The sequence below is a fragment of the Sclerotinia sclerotiorum genome, genomic scaffold, assembly GCF_000146945.2.
Source record: "Sclerotinia sclerotiorum 1980 UF-70 scaffold_25 genomic scaffold, whole genome shotgun sequence".
Taxonomy (NCBI): Eukaryota; Fungi; Ascomycota; class Leotiomycetes; order Helotiales; family Sclerotiniaceae; genus Sclerotinia; species Sclerotinia sclerotiorum.
The window spans coordinates 330,064-347,748 of record NW_001820811.1 but is presented as its reverse complement, the minus strand read 5'-3'; the positions used below and the strand labels follow the sequence as shown (position 1 = coordinate 347,748).

Here is a 17,685-nt window from a genome sequence, read left to right as displayed (position 1 = left end):
ACAGCCACAATGTTGAGAGGTCGCATTGACTTTTTTGAAACCTCAGCTCATTTCAACACGACCATGTAGGGTTAATGAAGTTGAGGGTCTCTCGTTAGAGTTGTGGAGTTCACGAAGAGAAATACGAAAATGCGAAATGCGATTGAAAAGGTCAATGAAACATCTTTGGATTATACAACAAATTTGAAATTTACTAAACCTACTTCCACTTGGAGGTAATCAACCAATTTCTGTTTCTTGCTCGGAGATGTGTGAATATTTTGCGGCGTGCGAGCATGCTTCATTGTTTCCCTGGAGTATCGTTGTCGATGCTAACGTAACGTCATGTCGCGTCTTCGGGTCAATATGTGTGTGCTCCTTTGCTGGCATACTGCAAGTCGTTCACAAAGGTTATTTTCCCAGTCAATCATGTGAGCATGCGTACATACACAACGGTCGGTAATGATTCCAACCTGAGCAACAAGCACGAACAAAATGGGGCCCGACAACTGGCTTAAGCTTGCTCCGCATTACTGAGTTTCCCCCGCATCTTCATGATCCGCAGAAGTCTGCTTTTCTCGACACCCAACAGGTGCGGAAAAACTCAACCTCGGTATATTCATTTGACCGAGTTTAGAAGCTTCATTGCAGATATACCTTGTTCTTGAAGTGTACAAATGGCTTTGCTTTCCGCTAGAATACAGTTGACAAAGAAGCACTGTGCTCTCATACTGAGTGCTGCCCTTGAATTATGGCTACAATCAAACGCTTAGTTGGCTCTCTGGTGCTTTCTCTCTCTCTAAATTTAGTATCTGCTCAAGCATGCTGGAAAAATACAGCTTGCAGTGGACCTCTTGAGGCAGCTTTTCCAGGCCCTTGGGATGCAAATATCTATGCACCTTCAAGCCGCCAGGTATCTCCGAAATCGGTACTATCAGCAACCACAGGGGCCGTGCTATCTGACTTCACGGGATCGATTGGACTCTCTGGCAATGGTTCGAAGTACACTCTTGACTTCGGCAAAGAGGTCGGCGGACTCGTGACTCTCGAATACTCTTCCACAGGACCTGGTGCGATTGGTCTGGCATTCACAGAAGCAAAAGATTATATTGGAGAATGGTCAGACTCATCCAATGGAGGTTTCAAGGGACCAGATGGTGCTATTTATGCAAATATCACATCATCTGGTTCGGGAACATACACCATGCCAGATCTTTCGCTTCGTGGAGGTTTTAGGTACTTGACATTGTTCTTGCTCACTAATGGTACCACGAACGTCAACATCAGCAGCATTGTTCTTGAGATTGGATTTCAACCAACATGGTCAAACCTACAAGCTTACCAAGGATACTTTCACAGCAATGATGAAATGTTGAACAAGATATGGTACTCTGGTGCTTACACTCTACAAACGAACGCCGTGCCTGTAGACACAGGACGACAAATTCCTACTGTCAAAGTGGGATGGGCAAACAATGGTACTTTGGGGACTGGTGATACTATTATTGTGGATGGAGCCAAACGGGATCGAGCTGTTTGGCCAGGTGACATGGGTATTGCGGTGCCATCGACATTTATCAGTATTGGAGACCTTGTCAGTGTCAAGAATGCCCTCCAAGTCATGTACGACTATCAGGTATGCTATTCCCTCTGATTAATGTTTTTGCCCTTGCCCAGTGTCGGGGACCCCCTTCAATACACCAATGAATTTCAGTATCGAACGCAGTTCCATTGTTTTAAACCACTTTACCAAAGAAGCTTGTGATGGGCTTGAACTTTATATCATCTGAACTTTTTTCATGCTTTATTGTCTTTGGCAATCTATTAGCCCATGCAGGGACTAACTCAACCCAGAACAGCAAGACTGGGGCATTTCCAGAGGCAGGGCCACCATTGCTACAGCAGGGTTCCGATACCTACCATATGTGGACCATGATTGGAACTTACAACTATGTCCTTTACACCAATGATACGTCATTCCTTTTGCAGAACTGGGCAAAGTATCAGTTAGCAATGAGTTTTATATATAACAAAGTCAGCGCTCCTGGTCTCCTCGAGGTCACAGGGATTCGAGATTGGGCTCGTTGGCAGCAAGGTTTCAATAACAGCGAAGCACAAATGATGTAAGTTTTCCTTCTGGCATGACCTATCAATTGACTAACAAATAATTAGTCTCTATCGAACTCTTCTTACTGGCGCTGATTTGGCCAAATGGGCTGGAGATACCACCAATTTAACAGCGACATGGACTAATCGCGCGGCATCTCTCAAGACAGCCATTAACACTTATTGTTTTGATGATTCTTATGGAGCTTTCAAAGACAATGCGACAGCCACTACTCTTCATCCCCAAGATGCCAATAGCATGGCTCTTCTATTCGGTGTTGTTCCTTCCAATTCCTCCACTGCCCAAGATATCTCCACCAATCTTGTCAAAAATTGGACTCCAATCGGGGCTGTTGCGCCAGAGCTTCCAGAAAATATATCACCATTTATATCGAGTTTTGAAATCCAAGCCCATTTCACAATCGGGCAGGCAAGTCGTGCCCTCGATCTCATCCGTCGTTCTTGGGGTTGGTATCTCAACCACCCTAATGGAACCGAAAGCACAGTCATCGAAGGTTATCTTCAAAACGGCACATTTTCATACCGGTCAAGCAGGGGTTACATGTACGATACCGCGTATGTATCTCACTCACACGGCTGGTCTTCAGGCCCTACCTCTGCACTCACAGAGTTCGTATTGGGTCTTAGTGTTACTAGCCCCGTCGGTAAAACATGGAAACTAGCACCACAATTTGGAGATTTGACGAGCGCGGAAGGTGGATTCATGACCACATTGGGGAAATTCCAAGCCGGTTGGAATTTGACATCGAAAGGGTATACATTGGATTTTGCAGTGCCAGAAGGGACTACAGGATCGCTGGTCTTGCCGGTGAAGAAAGCGGGAGTGGTACCAAAGATTGTTGTGGATGGGAAGAAGATAAAAAAGTCGAGTGATTTGAAGATTGAGAATGGGGGTGTTACGTTGGAATCTAGTGGTGGAAAACATAGTATTGTTGTGAGTTGAAGATTTACATGATCACATACATCATTATCTATAACACTAGGTTTGCTTTCCAATATTACATGGAAACATGAATCCGATTATAAAAAAATCACCCGACGCGATCCCTATCATCATAAACCCGTGTCTATAAATTGAAAAATCAGGGTCTTTCCCGATCCAGACCAAGCAAAGATCCCAGCCATGTGATCCGAGGTACTTGAGATGAGTGATCGTCATAAATTTTTGGTTTCTTTGTTTCATCTGGGAATATTTTGCTGGGGGGATTTGAGTGAATTGTGGCAGTGCATAAATTAAAGTGATTTTCAAACTTCAGATGTTTTCATGCTTTATGGGATTTTTACTAGAGAAGTGCAGATGAAGTTTGAAGTTTGAAAGATCTTGTGGGTGATGACGTATTGTTGACATAACTAAAAGAAAGGAGTGTTCTGGTGGGAGCTAGGTACTAATAGGAAGCTGGGAGGGTCTCTTTAATGCGGAGGGCATTCACTAAACTAATAAACAAGAAAATACAAATACAAAAACAATACATTTTCCCATACTCGATTATCTCTTAACAACTTCATCGACTCGATATCTCGACATCTACTCCTGTTCTAAAATTATCAACGGATATTTATTTTCATTTACTCTCCGTACGAAAATCTCATACGAAAGCGAGAAACATTCACTGAGCCCAACAGCCCTGTCTCCCGGCCTCCACTGAATTCATTCACAACAAGGATTTCGATATTACCAGCAGACAAACCTGTGGGCACCACAACAAGGGTCGCAAATACCACCCCACTCAGTAAACAGGTAGGGTCTTTTGCTTATCGTACCCGTTCCGAGCAGTGAACTTCCTCGTGTATATATCTTGTCTTCAGTCTCTTACCATCAATCAGACTTGGCTTCAATTTTGCATACAATCAATCATCTTGTGTTTTGGGGAAACAGAAAACTAATTCAAGATGATGCGCCAACAGTCTTTACACGCCAATATGTCGGGTAGTCAAGTAGCTGGAGCTCCTGGATCGCATCCCCCTGGTATGCCCGTGAGGACTCTTTCAACCAGTAGTGCTTTCACAGATCGCACTGATGAGGGAGAGGCGGTGCCGACGGAGAATCCAAGTAGTGTGCGTACTTCTTCGTTCTGGGGTTTGGGGGGAAGGCATGGAACTCCTGAGGCTAATTACATTTTTGCGCGCAGACTTCAGAGCTATTAGCAGAAAGATTGAGAGCTTGGAAGCATGCGGTTGGATATCTCGAGGAATATATTGGAGCTACGGAGAAGATGCAAAAGCAACAATCGAAGGAATATGAGAAGATTTTGAAGACTATTGCGAACCCCTTAAAGGAGGGGCATCATTTTCAGCAGGAGGTGGGAGGTAAGATGTGTCTCCAAGGATTACCAATTGCGATTCTGGAACAAAATTTTAACTTGTTATTCAGGAATGGCTGGAGTGTTCGAAAATATGAGAACTAATACTCAGGTATGATGTGCGGTGTTTTATTGCTTGCGCAAACGCTGATCTGATAGGGTTTAATCAACTCTCACCTCGAAACAGAGAAGAATATAAAAGGCACGGTGATTCCAATTCTCGATCGACTACACAAAGAAATTAAACATAAGTCTAAGGAGTTGTTATCCGGAGCTGTAAAGGGCGCGAAAGAAGTTGAAAAGGCCAGAAATATCACACAGAAACACATCGAGCTTCTAGGATCACAAACTTCGAATTATCAGTCCAGCGCTGCTTCCTTGAAGTCAGCTGAAGATCCATACGTCGTCCACCGAGGTATTATACACCGACTTCACAAGCAGGTTTTGGAGGAGAACACCAATCGTCATGATCTCATTCAAGTTCAAAACAACTTTGCACAATTTGAGTCTCACATTATCGAGATCATTCAGCAGGCTATGATGAGTTTCACTCAAATAGTCACGAGCCAATCTCAAAGGGAACAAACACTATGGGGAGATATGCTCAACAGCTGTCAGGTTGTCCCTCCAAATCTCGAATGGGAAGGTTTCGTTCGCCGCAACCAAGCTCTTCTTGTCGACCCTAACGCCGCCGATCGTTCGGTAGAAGCTATTACCTTTCCCAACCAAAACCATGCTAGCACTCAGCCTCTCATTGAAGGCTCCCTTGAGCGCAAAAGCAGAAACAAGTTAAGCTTCGCTGGTTACACGACGGGCTATTACGTGGTAACTCCCAGCAAATTCCTCCACGAATTCAAGGATAACGATAACATACGTAGGGACCCCGTCCCAGAGCTATCCATCTACTTGCCAGATGCCATAATCGGCAGCACCAATGGTGAAAAATTCAACATCAAAGGAAAGGATGTCTCCAAGGGAATAGGAAGTAAACTGTCTGGTACATCGGAAATTGCATTTAAAGCGCATTCGGCCGCCGATGCAAGTAAGTGGTATGAAGTTATCCGATCAGTTGCGGGATCGGGCCCAGCAGATGCCTCTGGCAGCGGGCCAACTAGTCCAACAGACTCGAGACAAAGCTCAGCAGCTTATCCGGTGGAAAAACAGCCGGCTTCAGTGCAGACCACCGGAACTATTACTGGGGGTGAGACGGTCGCTAGTCCTGTGGCGCAGACGAATGCAACCGATTTTGCTCCAGTGAAAGTACCAGAGAAGACTGGTTGAAACGAGGGGCACGAGTGAGGACTTGGGTTTATTGTCTCGGAGAAAGCGGAGACGGATGGAATTTTTGTGAGTTATGCACAGCAAAACAGGTTTTGGCGGTGCTTCAGCGTAAAATCAAGTTATCAAATGTGGCTATTAAAAGCGTTTGAATTGCATTCAAATTTTGGTTCGAAAGTGTATTCACAGCGGGTATTCAAAACTGATAGGGTGTGTGGGGTTGAGGTAATGTTTATTAGTGTTGTATATGATATCAAAATTTGTTTCTTATTTTAGGTAGCTATATTGGTTAGTTTCTAGGTAGTGAATGATATGATAAATTATTATCTAGGTCCCTACCTAATCAATCTAGTCGGGCGGTTGGTGCTTGATGTATAGGGTAGGTCTGTCTATTTGATGTGGCTGCTAGATTATTAACTAGGCAGTTGTTCATTTTTTTCTTCGAGTAAGACTTATAAAAGAACTGGTAGTGAAGCTTGAAAGTAATGGGTATTCTATTACCATTGTCTCCTCGGTCCTCCTAAAAGGCCCGACCGGGAGAGATATATGATCTCTCTGTGGCCAAGTGTTCAAATCTGGTAGGTACTTCTGGGCAAGTGCTCTTTCTATATACGATGTCGAATTGAGTTTTGTTTGAGATGGCGGGCTCGGTGTATTCTAAACTCCCTCTAACCATCACATTGTCTTTGAACATTGTCGTCCCTCAATTTGACATTCAAAACCATCATGGATAATTCGGGATACTCAAGATTAAAGGAACCTCCCATTACCCCACCATCTCGAGTTCATACAGCTTATCCACGTGAAAAACACCAGAAAGTGGAATGCGCTCCTCAGCCAAGTGATCCATTCCAAGATCCATCGCTGTCTCGACCTTCATTTGCCGAGCAACGTTTCGAGCTTCCATCCACACTCTTGAGTCCATTAAAGGCGCCTGTACCGTCGGATCAATTCAAAAATCCTTTCTTGAATTTGCTTCCGAATTCGCCTTTAAATCCTCGTAGCGGCAACTTTAGTCCCGAAGAATGGATTTCGAACCTAGTTGCCTTTATGGGACAGGATCCGAGACGATACCCCAGGAGAAGTGCTGGGTTTTCTTTTGAAAATCTTAGTGTGTATAGTTTCAGAAAACCAACTGACTATCAGAAAAATGTCGCGAATGTTGTGCTTGAAATCGCTGCTTTGGCTCGATGGTTAGTTGGGTCTGGAAAACAAAAGGTTCAGATATTAAAAGGTTTTGATGGTTTGATTGAGCATGGAGAAATGCTATTACTTCTTGGAAGGCCGGGTAGTGGGGTTTCTTCTTTACTAAGAACAATATCTGGGGATACTCGTCGACTTTTTATCGAGCCAGACTCGGATATCAATTACCAAGGAGTCTCTATGACTGAAATGCATCAACGATTCCGAGGTGAGGCCATTTATTTGGCAGAGTCAGATAGTCATTTTCCAGATTTGACCGTTGGTGAGACTTTACTTTTTGCAGCAAAGGCTCGAGCACCACCTGATTTTACTTTTCCGGGAGTAACTAGACAAGTGTATGCGGAACATATGAGGGATGTTATGATGGCAACTTTAGGTCTTAGTCATGTTGAGAAAGTACCGGTGGGAAATGATTTTGTCAAAGGTATCACTGAGCATGAGAGGAAGAGAGTGAGCATTGCAGAAGCAGCCCTGAGTGGATGCACACTACAGTGTTGGGATAACAGCACTAGAGGGCTAGATAATTCCTATACACTTGATTTTTGTAGGATGATTCGACTCTCAACGACTCTTGGAAGAACAACTGCATGCATTGCATTATATCAACCTCCTCAGAGTGCTTATGATGTAAGCTTTGGCTGAGAATCTAAGGAGGGCACTGCTAACACCAAATGCATAGCTATTTGATAAAGTTACAGTACATGACTTTCCAGGAACTCCTCGCAGGATACTATTAACGAGCATCACAGGTGCTATACGAGGGACGGCAAATATACTTTGGTTCTTGTGGTGAAGCTAAAGCGTTTTTCATCGAGATGGGGTTCATTTGTCCTCCACATCAGACTACTGCGGATTTCTTGACGTCCCTCACAAGTCCCGATGAGAGGACAATTCAGTACTGAAATTGAATTCCCTCCCCATGGATTTCTGCTGACCGTCATGGAGACCAGGTTTTGAATTTCGAGTACCACGGACACCCGAAGAATTTGTTATGGTCTGGAAAACAAGTCGTCACTATGCAAGACTTATGCAAGAACTCGAAGCGTATGAAAACGAGTACCCATTTGATGGAACCCACGCTCTTGATTTTGCAGCTGCACGACGATCTCAGCAAGCAAAGTATCTGTTCGTCTACTTTCTTCAATGAAATCATAATTTGGCTAATCGTGTTTCAGACGGACCAAATCAGCGTACATGCTCTGTCCAAGACAACAAGTTATCTTGTGTATTGGCAGAGGGTTCCAGAGGTTACGTAACGATATTAACTCCACGATAATTGGCCTCGTAACATATATTTTGATGGCTCTAATCATGGGTATTGCCTTCTACAATCTACCTGCCGATACCACTAGTATCAATAGTAGAAGTACATTGCTGTTTATTACAATATTATTCAATGCTATTACGGGCTCGTTTGAAGTAACTGCAAGAATGTCCCTAGATCTACTGAACTAACTGACACAACTCTAGGTTCTCCAATTCATTAGCCATCGTTCCGTTATAGATAAACAAGCAAGATATGCGTTTGTCCATCCATTCGCTGAAGCGTTTTCTTCCATCATATGCGGCGTGCCAGGTAACGTCTGCAGCACGTTGTTGTTCAACACTATTCTCTACTTCATGACAAATTTAAGAAAAACATCAGTGGCTTTTTTCACATTCGTTGCGTTCTCCTTTATTATCAATATGACACTTTCTATGGCGTTTAAAACCATTGGGACTTGTTATCGATCTCATGCCCAAGCTGTTTTTACAACCGCCATTATTGTTCTGATTTTTATGATGTATGCAGGATTCGTCATACCACCGATGTATATGGTTTCATGGTTCCAGTGGATTACTTATATTAATCCTGTTGCGTACACCTACGAAAGTCTGATAATCAATGAATTTTCTGGGCGCATATTTCCATGTGCGAACCTCGTTCCGACTGGACCATCTTATATTGGCACAAGTTCTCATAATCGGGTTTGTTCCGTTGTTGGGTCTATCGCGGGCTTTGAGGATGTATTGGGGACTATATATCTTGAGCTTAGATTTGGTTTCCAACCTAATCATCTATGGCGGTATGTAACAAACTCAAACACTTTCGATATTCGATATCAGGGAGCCCGGAATACTTTTCATTCTAAGCTAATGTACTCAGAAACATGAGCATTTTATTCGCTTTCATGGCACTTTTCATGTCTGCATACTTAGCCACTATAAGCCGGATATCAACGGAAAAGTTGAATGGAGAAATTTTGTTGTTCCAACGAGGACACAAGCCACAGCCTAAAAGGCAAAGACATCTTGAAATATACTCCGGAGCAGAAATTCGCAGGTATGGCAATGGTGATCCGATAAACAAACTACACAGGCAAACATCTACTTTTCAATGGAAAGACATTTGCCTCGATATCAAAACAGTAGATGGTACATGTCGGATTCTGGATCATGTTGATGGTTGGGTGAAACCAGGAACTTTGACCGCCCTTATGGTATGTCTGAGAGGCCGGGTTGCATAACCATGCTGATAAAAGTGGCTTATAGGGACCATCTGGGGCTGGTAAAACCTCTTTATTAGATGTTCTTGCATCTAGAACCAGTATTGGTATTGTTTCCGGGGAGTCTTTTGTTGATGGCTGCATAAAGGATATATCCTTCCAACGCAAAGTTGGATATGTCCAACAACATGACTTCCATCTCCCGACAATGACGGTACGCGAAGCACTACAATTTAGTGCCATCATGCGTCAGTCAATTAAGAGTACGAAAAAAGAGAAGCTTGCTTATGTGGAAGATGTGATTAAGCTGTTGGAAATGGATATGTATGCAGATGCAATTGTAGGGGTTCCTGGCGAAGGTTTTTAAATCCAGATCCGGTTCAAATGACAAGGGTAATAGCTAATGGGAATGCAGGGCTGAACATTGAACAACGAAAGAAATTGAGTATGGGTATTGAGCTTGCTGCTAAACCAAAACTTCTACTTTTCTTGGATGAGCCTACTTCTGGTCTTGACAGTAGCACGTCGTGGGAAATAGTTGAGCTCTTGAAAAAGATCACAGCTCATGGTCAAGCGGTTTTGTGTACAATCCATCAACCATCTATGGCTTTGTTTCAGCGCTTCGATCGTTTGCTCTTTCTCGCTCCTGGAGGACGAACAGTATACTTTGGTAGGATCGGCGAAAATTGCGAGACTGTCAAGAAATATTTTGAAGCTAATGGAGCTCGTCCTTGTCCTGCGGATGAAAATGTGGCTGAATGGATCATGCAGTAAGTTTTTCAACAATCTTTGAGCTGTAGTTAACATGAAAAAAGGACTATCGGATGTACCCCTGGATCACAAAGTCTTATAGACTGGCCCGAGGTCTGGAAAAATAGTCATGAACTAGTGCTTGTCCATCGAAAATTGGATCATGAGAGAAAGGCATTAGTTGCAAGATCCAGTTTTTTCCTTACAGGAACCAAGAAACCTCCCCATCGCAAAGAATACGCTATACCATTTTTAGTGCAAGTCTGGCGATGTTTTCGAAGAACAAATTTACATTATTGGCGCATACCTTCATACATTTATTCGAAATTAGGATTATCCCTTTTTTATGTTCGCTTACTCCCCTCGATTATCATCATCACTCCAAAACTAATCATTGTTGATAGGCTCTAACTCTGGGACTTTCGTTCTTCAAAGATGCGAACTCTCTGCAAGATCTGGAAAACCAAACTTTTAGCGTGTTCATGCTTTTGTGAGCTAGTCATTTGAATGCGAGGTAAAACTCTGTTAATTGTTTTGTAGGACGTTGGCATCCAGTTTCGTTCCGCAACTTTTACCGAACTTCCTGGTGCAACGGGCTGTATTCGAAGCACGCGAAAGTCCTGCGAAGATGTATTCTTGGCCGGCTTTCATCATTAGCAATATACTTGTCGAGGTATCATGGAACACCTTTCTGGCGATAATCATATTTCTGAGCTGGTATTACCCTGTGGGCATGTATCGCAATGCGCTAATAACGAAAACGATGCTTGAAAGAAATGGAGTGATGCTTCTGCTGATATGGGTATATCTTATATATGCAAGTACCTTCGGATATATGGTACAGGTTGGTCTTGAGCTTACGGGGACGGCCGGGAATTTATCAAATGCTGCATTTTTGTCGTCATTGATGTTCTGTGGGTAAGTATTATTATGACTCGACTGTTTTCATACAAGATAACAGCTGACTGATGTCTTTCAGCATCTTCTCAGTTCCTACAGCATTACCTCAAGTATGGGACATCGTAAGGCGTCTGTCTCCGTTTACTTATCTAGTCGATGGCATGCTCTCAGTTGGCCTTGCGAATGTTCCTGTCAAGTGTTCTCAAAATGAGTTTCTTCATTTCGAACCGGTGACTGGAAGTAGCTGCGGCTCCTATATGGCTAGCTATCTACATCAAGCTGGAGGATACCTTACCAACCCCTCCGCCAAGAGTAGATGTGTTTATTGTCCTTTAAAGGATTCGAATGGATTCCTGGCTCGTGCAGGTATGAGTTATACGAATCGATGGCGTAACTTTTGTATTATGTGGGCTTATGTAAGTTTTAATGTCTTTATGACTTTATTTATATACTGGCTGGTTAGAGTCCCGAAGAGTTGGAAGGGCAAACCAAAGCCAGTTGTGGAGTGTTCACCTGGTTCGAAAGATAAACACATCAGTGAGCCAAGTGGAGCTAGTTATTCAGAAAGAAGTTTTATAAAAGTTAGCGGCTATAAAGAGGATAGTCCTCAGTCAAGGAAATGTGGTCGGTCTGAAGAAATAGAGCTTGCTCCAATGTAAGACTAAGTGAAGGGGTCTTGCAATTGCGGCATGAGAAAGGAGGGGCAGTCTGATATATGACATTGATTGGCTTGGCAGTACTTTTTATTGGCTTTTAGATAGATATATGGATTTAGAAAAAGTGAGAATGTAATTTTATTATTATACTGTGTAGATGATGAGACTTTTAGATTAATTTAACAAGTTGCTTGGTGATAAATCTTTGATGCTGAGGTTGAAGTTTAGTGCTGATCAATCCAGATACTAAAGCGGCATCGCGGGTAAAGATCGACTTTAGGGTTACCCCTCAACGTTGTAGTCTTACAAACCAAAATTTATTCCATACTGCTATTTCCCTATCCCACTCCTCAACTCCTAACATACCTCAATCCACAACCAACGGAGACCAAAAATGTACTGCGCAGAATGCGGGCATCCGCTCCCCGATATTCGCGATGACAATACAACATGCAGCAAATGTAAAACCCGACTGGGTACCTGGTGGGACGAATCCTCCAAAACCATGCGCACAAACCGCGAAGCTTTCGTACCAACCAATATGATGAGCGAATTAATGGGAGGTAGAAGTCATTTCGAGATCAACAAAAAGGTTTCCGAAAGGACAAATACATATGGATTGGAAGAAAGAGGATTCCTGGCCACATTAACATTGTTGGAAATGCGATGGGGACCAGGTGGTGGAGCGGGTCTGGGGAGGAAAACAATGGAGGGTTTGGGGAAAATGATCAGGAGTACATTGGACATGTCACTTTCTCGAGGAGAGGTGCGCGAGGCACTCGCTAAGAATGTGGATATCTGGATGCGTCTTCAGCGGATTTTTTATCTGGCTGTTCCCATATTGGTCTCGCGATCTTTGCGCGAATCGTACACGGAACAGGGTGCGCCGTCCGGACTGGATGTTTCCGAGAGTGTGGCGCTTATTCTGAAGAATTTTGATGCGTTGACGGAGGATTTGGGTTATTTGAATAATTTGTTGGTTGTTAGTCGGAATATGTTGGCGGTTAAGGAGACGGCGCAGGAGATTTGTAGGGCGGTGGGCTTGGATAAGCAGGTTCATAAGTTGATTATTCTTTGTGTTAATGTTACTAGTAAGGGGTATGATGGGGAGAATGTGGATGAGAATAGTAGGGGGAGATTGAATGAGGTTACGGAACTTTGTGAGTTGACTGCGTTGTTGATCTCAAGGGGGTTATTGGATTGTGGATGATGCTGACTTTTGGCAGATAAGAAACTTCTGGTTACTTGTTTACAACATACGCATAATTGGACTATGGGTAATGATAGGTTCAAGATGTCGTTTTGGTTCGATATGCTCTTCGATAATGATTTGCATAATGATCCTGTTCATGAATTACCTCCAGATGATCTAAATGTGGAAAAGGTATATCATGAGGTTAAAAATTGGTTGACTAGACATTCTGCCGATCAAGATGAAACAGCTAGGGAGCTTCTGGAGAAATATGCTGCGGAAGCTGATATGGCTTGTACACCGGGTCCACTTCCACAAATCGATGAATTTACCGTGACGGATGCGGATAAGGAAATTGATCCTGAAGAAACGACTCCAGTTTGGAAACCTGAATTGACGGATAAATATGAGCAAGATCGACTTTATGCTCGTGTGTCTCATGAGATTGATATTTGGTGGAAACGTCAAAGAGATCAAAATTATGAGGGTTGGGTTGTGAAGATGGTATCTGTGGAAGATGCGATGAAGCGTGCAGAGGCTTGTAAGGAGACTGCTATGCATAGGTTTCTTCCTCAACGGGCTTTCCAGGATCAGGATGCCTATGATCAGGATGAACCGTTAGAGGAACCACCTCTACATGATGAGATTGATGATACTCGATCGATGGATGGACATGATGGTGAGGATGATGGTGAAGAAGAGGATGAGGAAGATGATGATGAATCTTATGCTGAAGGGCCTTTGAGAGGTCTTTTGACCGAAATTCCTAATATTCTCGACACGAAACAAATCGAAGCTCTTCACATGACTGTCAAAGCTTGTATCGTCGATTCCATGGGTTCAGGACTTACACCAGCTGGTGAAAATCTTCAAAAGACACGATGCAAAATGTTTTTGGCTTTGGATTGTGGAAAGAATTTACTTAGAGAAATGTTGGTTTTTATCGCTGTTTGGGAACAAACTGATCAACATTTCATTTTTCAAATTACTGCTCAAATCATTGAGTCTTTCCATCATAATGCTTTATTGCCATATGCTTGGAGTTCTCTTAGGATCATGAAGGATATTGTATCACCGGCACAAACTGTCCTTTTACGTCTCATTAACTATATGTTCCGAGCTCGAAAGGATAGTCCTATCTATGACGATTTGAGAGATTACAACCGAGATGCAAAACTCATTCATTTCCTCTTTACATATTTCCGTACACGAGTCGTACCTGATTGTATTGCTCTCATTCATGCGCAAGCTCAAATTCGAACTCAAAAGAGCGATCCAAATGATTTCCCAGTGGATTTGTGGGATATGGAACGTGCTAAGGATGGACTTTCACAATACCTTGATTTTATATCTGTTATTGCCGAAATACCGGAAATGAGACCACTTCTCATTGAATGGGAATGTGTCTACGAACTTGTTGCTCTTCTTCGGGCTCTTGAACAAGGTGTGGCACGAAAAAATCTTTCCGAACAACCTTTACCAAATCGTCGACCGGCACCTGTACCTCAACCAGGAGGTGGAATTCAAGCAATTGAACGTCCATATGAAAGCCCTACTTCACAAAACTCCCCTCAATTTCAAGGACCAGGACAAACTCTTCCACCGCTTCACGATACACCACATAAATTCCCATGGTCGGGTATTAAGATTCAAATACTTATTATTCTTACTTCATTAGTAGCACCTAATAATCCTAGGAGACAAGGACCTGGAAATCCAATTGTGCAAAAACAATTGTTGGATCAAAATGGAATTATGCCGTTGTTGAATTGTTGTGTTTATGATGGTCATAATGAGTATATTAAGGAGAGGGCGACGCTTTGTTTGAAATATGTTATGGAGGGTTGTGAGGAGGCACAGAAATGGGTTAAGGATTTGGTGCCGGCTAATAAACAGAGGGCGGCTCAGGGAGCGAATGCAAGTGTTGGTGCAGGAGGGATGAGTGGGAATGGCAGTGGAGGTGGAGGTTTAAATGAGGGTGGTATATCAGATGTTAATAGAATGGCTAGAAGTCCACGTGCAGGGTTTGGTGGTGCTGGAGGAATGCCTAGAGGTGGTGGAGTGGTTGGTGGTGCAGGAGTGGCTGGTGGTATAAATACAAATGTTAGTAAAGGTCCAGGTGGTGAAGCGACGATGGGAAATACTTTGGATGTGGATCCGGCGTTGCAATTGGAGAAGTTGAGATTGCAGGAGAGGGTTAGGGTTGCGGAGCTAAAGGCTAGGGAGATGAGGGGGAGGGAGAATGAGAAGGGTCAGGGGAAGTAGATGGGGATGGAGATGGGATGATGGGTGTATGGAGCTAGTGGTGGATGGAAGGGATCTTTGAAGAGTTCGGGGTTCAAGGTTATGGTGGGAGGGGAGAGAGGGGATGCAAAGAATAGATTTGTGTTGTATTGCATTGCATTATTTGGCGTATTAAAATGGGATATAAGATGGAATGGTATGGAATTCGGAATGATATATGGGATATGGGTATAAGATCTAGGACCTAGGATTCTTTAGTATATAGTATATATAAAGAGGAAAGAAATGTATGAGTAATGAGTTACGAGGGAAGGGAGATAGGAGAAACGAATTTAGATACCCTTTTTGGCGTTGGGTTTGAGCTGGTTTTGAGCTGCTGGGTTAGTTGATTAATTAAGGGATGAAGAGATGATATTGTATTGTATGAATAGTTCAGAATAATATAAATGATATGAAAACCATAGCATTCCATTGGATTGGATTTGGTTATGGGCTGGTTGCTGGTTGCTGGTGATTGGGTATTGGATGAGATTAATGATTAGTGAAAGTGAATAATATTTTAAAATCTTAGGTATTTAATATTTATATTTTATAAATATCTATAATAAAATATAGTTTATAATTTAATATTTTAATATAATAATTATTATAATAGTATTCTTTTAAAAAAAAAATTATATAATGATTTTTAATATAAACTTTTATTATTGTTGTTTTTAATGAATATTAATTAAGTAATTAATAATATTTAAAATTTTAAAATATAATAAATAATATTGATATATTATTCTCAATATAGAATTTTCAAAATTTTCAAAAACCTTCAAGAAAAAGCAATTTCTTTAAAGTGTTTATAATAATATTAAAAAAATTAAATAAATAAAGAAATATATTAAAGTGAATGGTTCCTGCGTAGCACATGCACAGGGCACTAGTCCTATTAGGACTAGATTGAGAAGCTCTCTGTAGGAGAGCTTCGCACTTCCGTAGAACTTAAAAGAGAGATTAACCTACTAGACCAATATTACCTCAGTTCTGCCCTATCAGCTTCTCATTATTCCCTGTGTGAGGTCATTCCTTTTAACAAAATATAATAAAAGATTCTTTGTTTAAAATAAACTATATTGTTACGAGGTTTGCCGTCTAGATCACGTGGAAGTGCTCTAGGCTCTCGAGGTGGTTTATAACTAGGCGTCAAGCAGGGACTTAAGTAATGACAATAATGAAATGCAATTCGTAACTAATAGTAGGATATACTAAATGATTGATCTTGAGCACGAAGCTCTATACAAAGGAAATCCATCTTGATTATATAGTCCTTCATGCTTCCATGATTACTAGTGATCCTTCATGATCATTAGTGATCATCTATATCGTGATCCTTAGTGATCCTTAATGATCACCAGTGATCACCTATACCGTGATCCTTAGTGATCCTTAATGATCACTACTGATCATTAGTGATCATCTATATCGTGATCCTTAGTGATCCTTAATGATCATCAGTAATCACCTATACCGTGATCCTTAGTGATCCTTAATGATCACTATTGATCATTTGTGATCACGTGTCTTGGTAGTTGTGTAGCCCGTCGTAACATCATTTTTCTATTTTTAGTATATTTATTGAAGTATTTAATCTATTTAAAATCTATTTTATTATTTATTCATTTATTGTTCAAACTGAGTTGTTTGGAAGTAGTAGTATTATTAGATGTAGGTTAAACTAAGGATCTAAGTTACAGTAATGGTAGAATTGAAGATATTCCCAATTATGGTCCGTGCACCATAATGGTCATATGACCTCAATTCTAGGCCCATAATGACCTTAATTTCAACATTTATTGATAATAGATTTAATAAATTAATTATATAATAAATCATTTTCGATATATCAATTTGAAAGATAATATTTGTCTTTTATGTTACAACGGCTATCTTCTATGCCGCGTCACATGACTAAACCAAGGTAACGTGATTAAAGTCACGTTATGGACCGCTGAGGAACGCTGGCTGTCCAGGACCGCGCAGCGGTCCTGACTAGCCATAGGCATGAAGGTCTATATAATCAAGATGGATTCCCTTTGTATAGAGCTTCGTGCTCAAGATCAATCATTTAGTATACTCTACTATTAGTTACGAATTGCATATCATTATTGTCATTACTTAAGTCCCTGCTTGACGCCTAGTTATAAACCACCTCGAGAGCCTGGAGCACTTCCACGTGATCTAGACGGCAAACCTCGTAACATTTTACTATCAAAAACAAAAATATATTATAACCTTCTTCATCAATACAAATAATCGCTATAATACATTCTCGATTATTTGATTATATAGCTTTGCTTTTTCCATATCGATCAATTTTAGTAACTACTATATATAATGATATTTGTTCTATTATAAAACTTATTTCATTGAAGTTATAGAAATCGTAATCCGGAATACTATATTTAATCTATATATTCGATATCAATTGAAATCATTTTTCAATAAGTTTTAAATCTTCGCAAAAAGCTTTTTGAAAATTATAAATACAATTAAAATGTATCTTTAATTCTGTATATTGT

General features: G+C 41.5%; 5 protein-coding genes across 5 annotated transcripts; all 5 read left to right on the top strand.

Moving 5' to 3' along the window:
* Positions 1-730: 730 nt before the first annotated feature.
* SS1G_13501 (hypothetical protein) lies at positions 731-3,049 on the top strand (the record flags this gene model as incomplete). Its single annotated transcript, XM_001585567.1, has 3 exons — positions 731-1,615; positions 1,834-2,102; positions 2,152-3,049. 3 exons carry the CDS (start codon positions 731-733, stop codon positions 3,047-3,049), a joined length of 2,052 nt encoding a protein of 683 aa, XP_001585617.1.
* A 977-nt stretch (positions 3,050-4,026) lies between these two features.
* On the top strand, positions 4,027-5,687 carry SS1G_13500 (hypothetical protein; the record flags this gene model as incomplete). Its single annotated transcript, XM_001585566.1, has 4 exons — positions 4,027-4,161; positions 4,236-4,413; positions 4,478-4,518; positions 4,566-5,687. 4 exons carry the CDS (start codon positions 4,027-4,029, stop codon positions 5,685-5,687), a joined length of 1,476 nt encoding a protein of 491 aa, XP_001585616.1.
* Positions 5,688-6,410: 723 nt separating this feature from the next.
* Positions 6,411-8,163, top strand: SS1G_13499 (hypothetical protein; the record flags this gene model as incomplete). Its single annotated transcript, XM_001585565.1, has 3 exons — positions 6,411-7,514; positions 7,838-8,012; positions 8,063-8,163. The coding sequence occupies 3 exons, from the start codon at positions 6,411-6,413 to the stop codon at positions 8,161-8,163; spliced, it is 1,380 nt and encodes a 459-aa protein (XP_001585615.1).
* Positions 8,164-8,573: 410 nt separating this feature from the next.
* SS1G_13498 (hypothetical protein) lies at positions 8,574-11,552 on the top strand (the record flags this gene model as incomplete). The annotated part of the gene is made up of 7 exons (XM_001585564.1): positions 8,574-8,953; positions 9,034-9,367; positions 9,420-9,621; positions 9,789-10,143; positions 10,664-11,041; positions 11,103-11,439; positions 11,487-11,552. 7 exons carry the CDS (start codon positions 8,574-8,576, stop codon positions 11,550-11,552), a joined length of 2,052 nt encoding a protein of 683 aa, XP_001585614.1.
* Positions 11,553-12,073: 521 nt separating this feature from the next.
* On the top strand, positions 12,074-15,136 carry SS1G_13497 (hypothetical protein; the record flags this gene model as incomplete). The annotated part of the gene is made up of 2 exons (XM_001585563.1): positions 12,074-12,839; positions 12,906-15,136. The coding sequence occupies 2 exons, from the start codon at positions 12,074-12,076 to the stop codon at positions 15,134-15,136; spliced, it is 2,997 nt and encodes a 998-aa protein (XP_001585613.1).
* Positions 15,137-17,685: the final 2,549 nt, after the last annotated feature.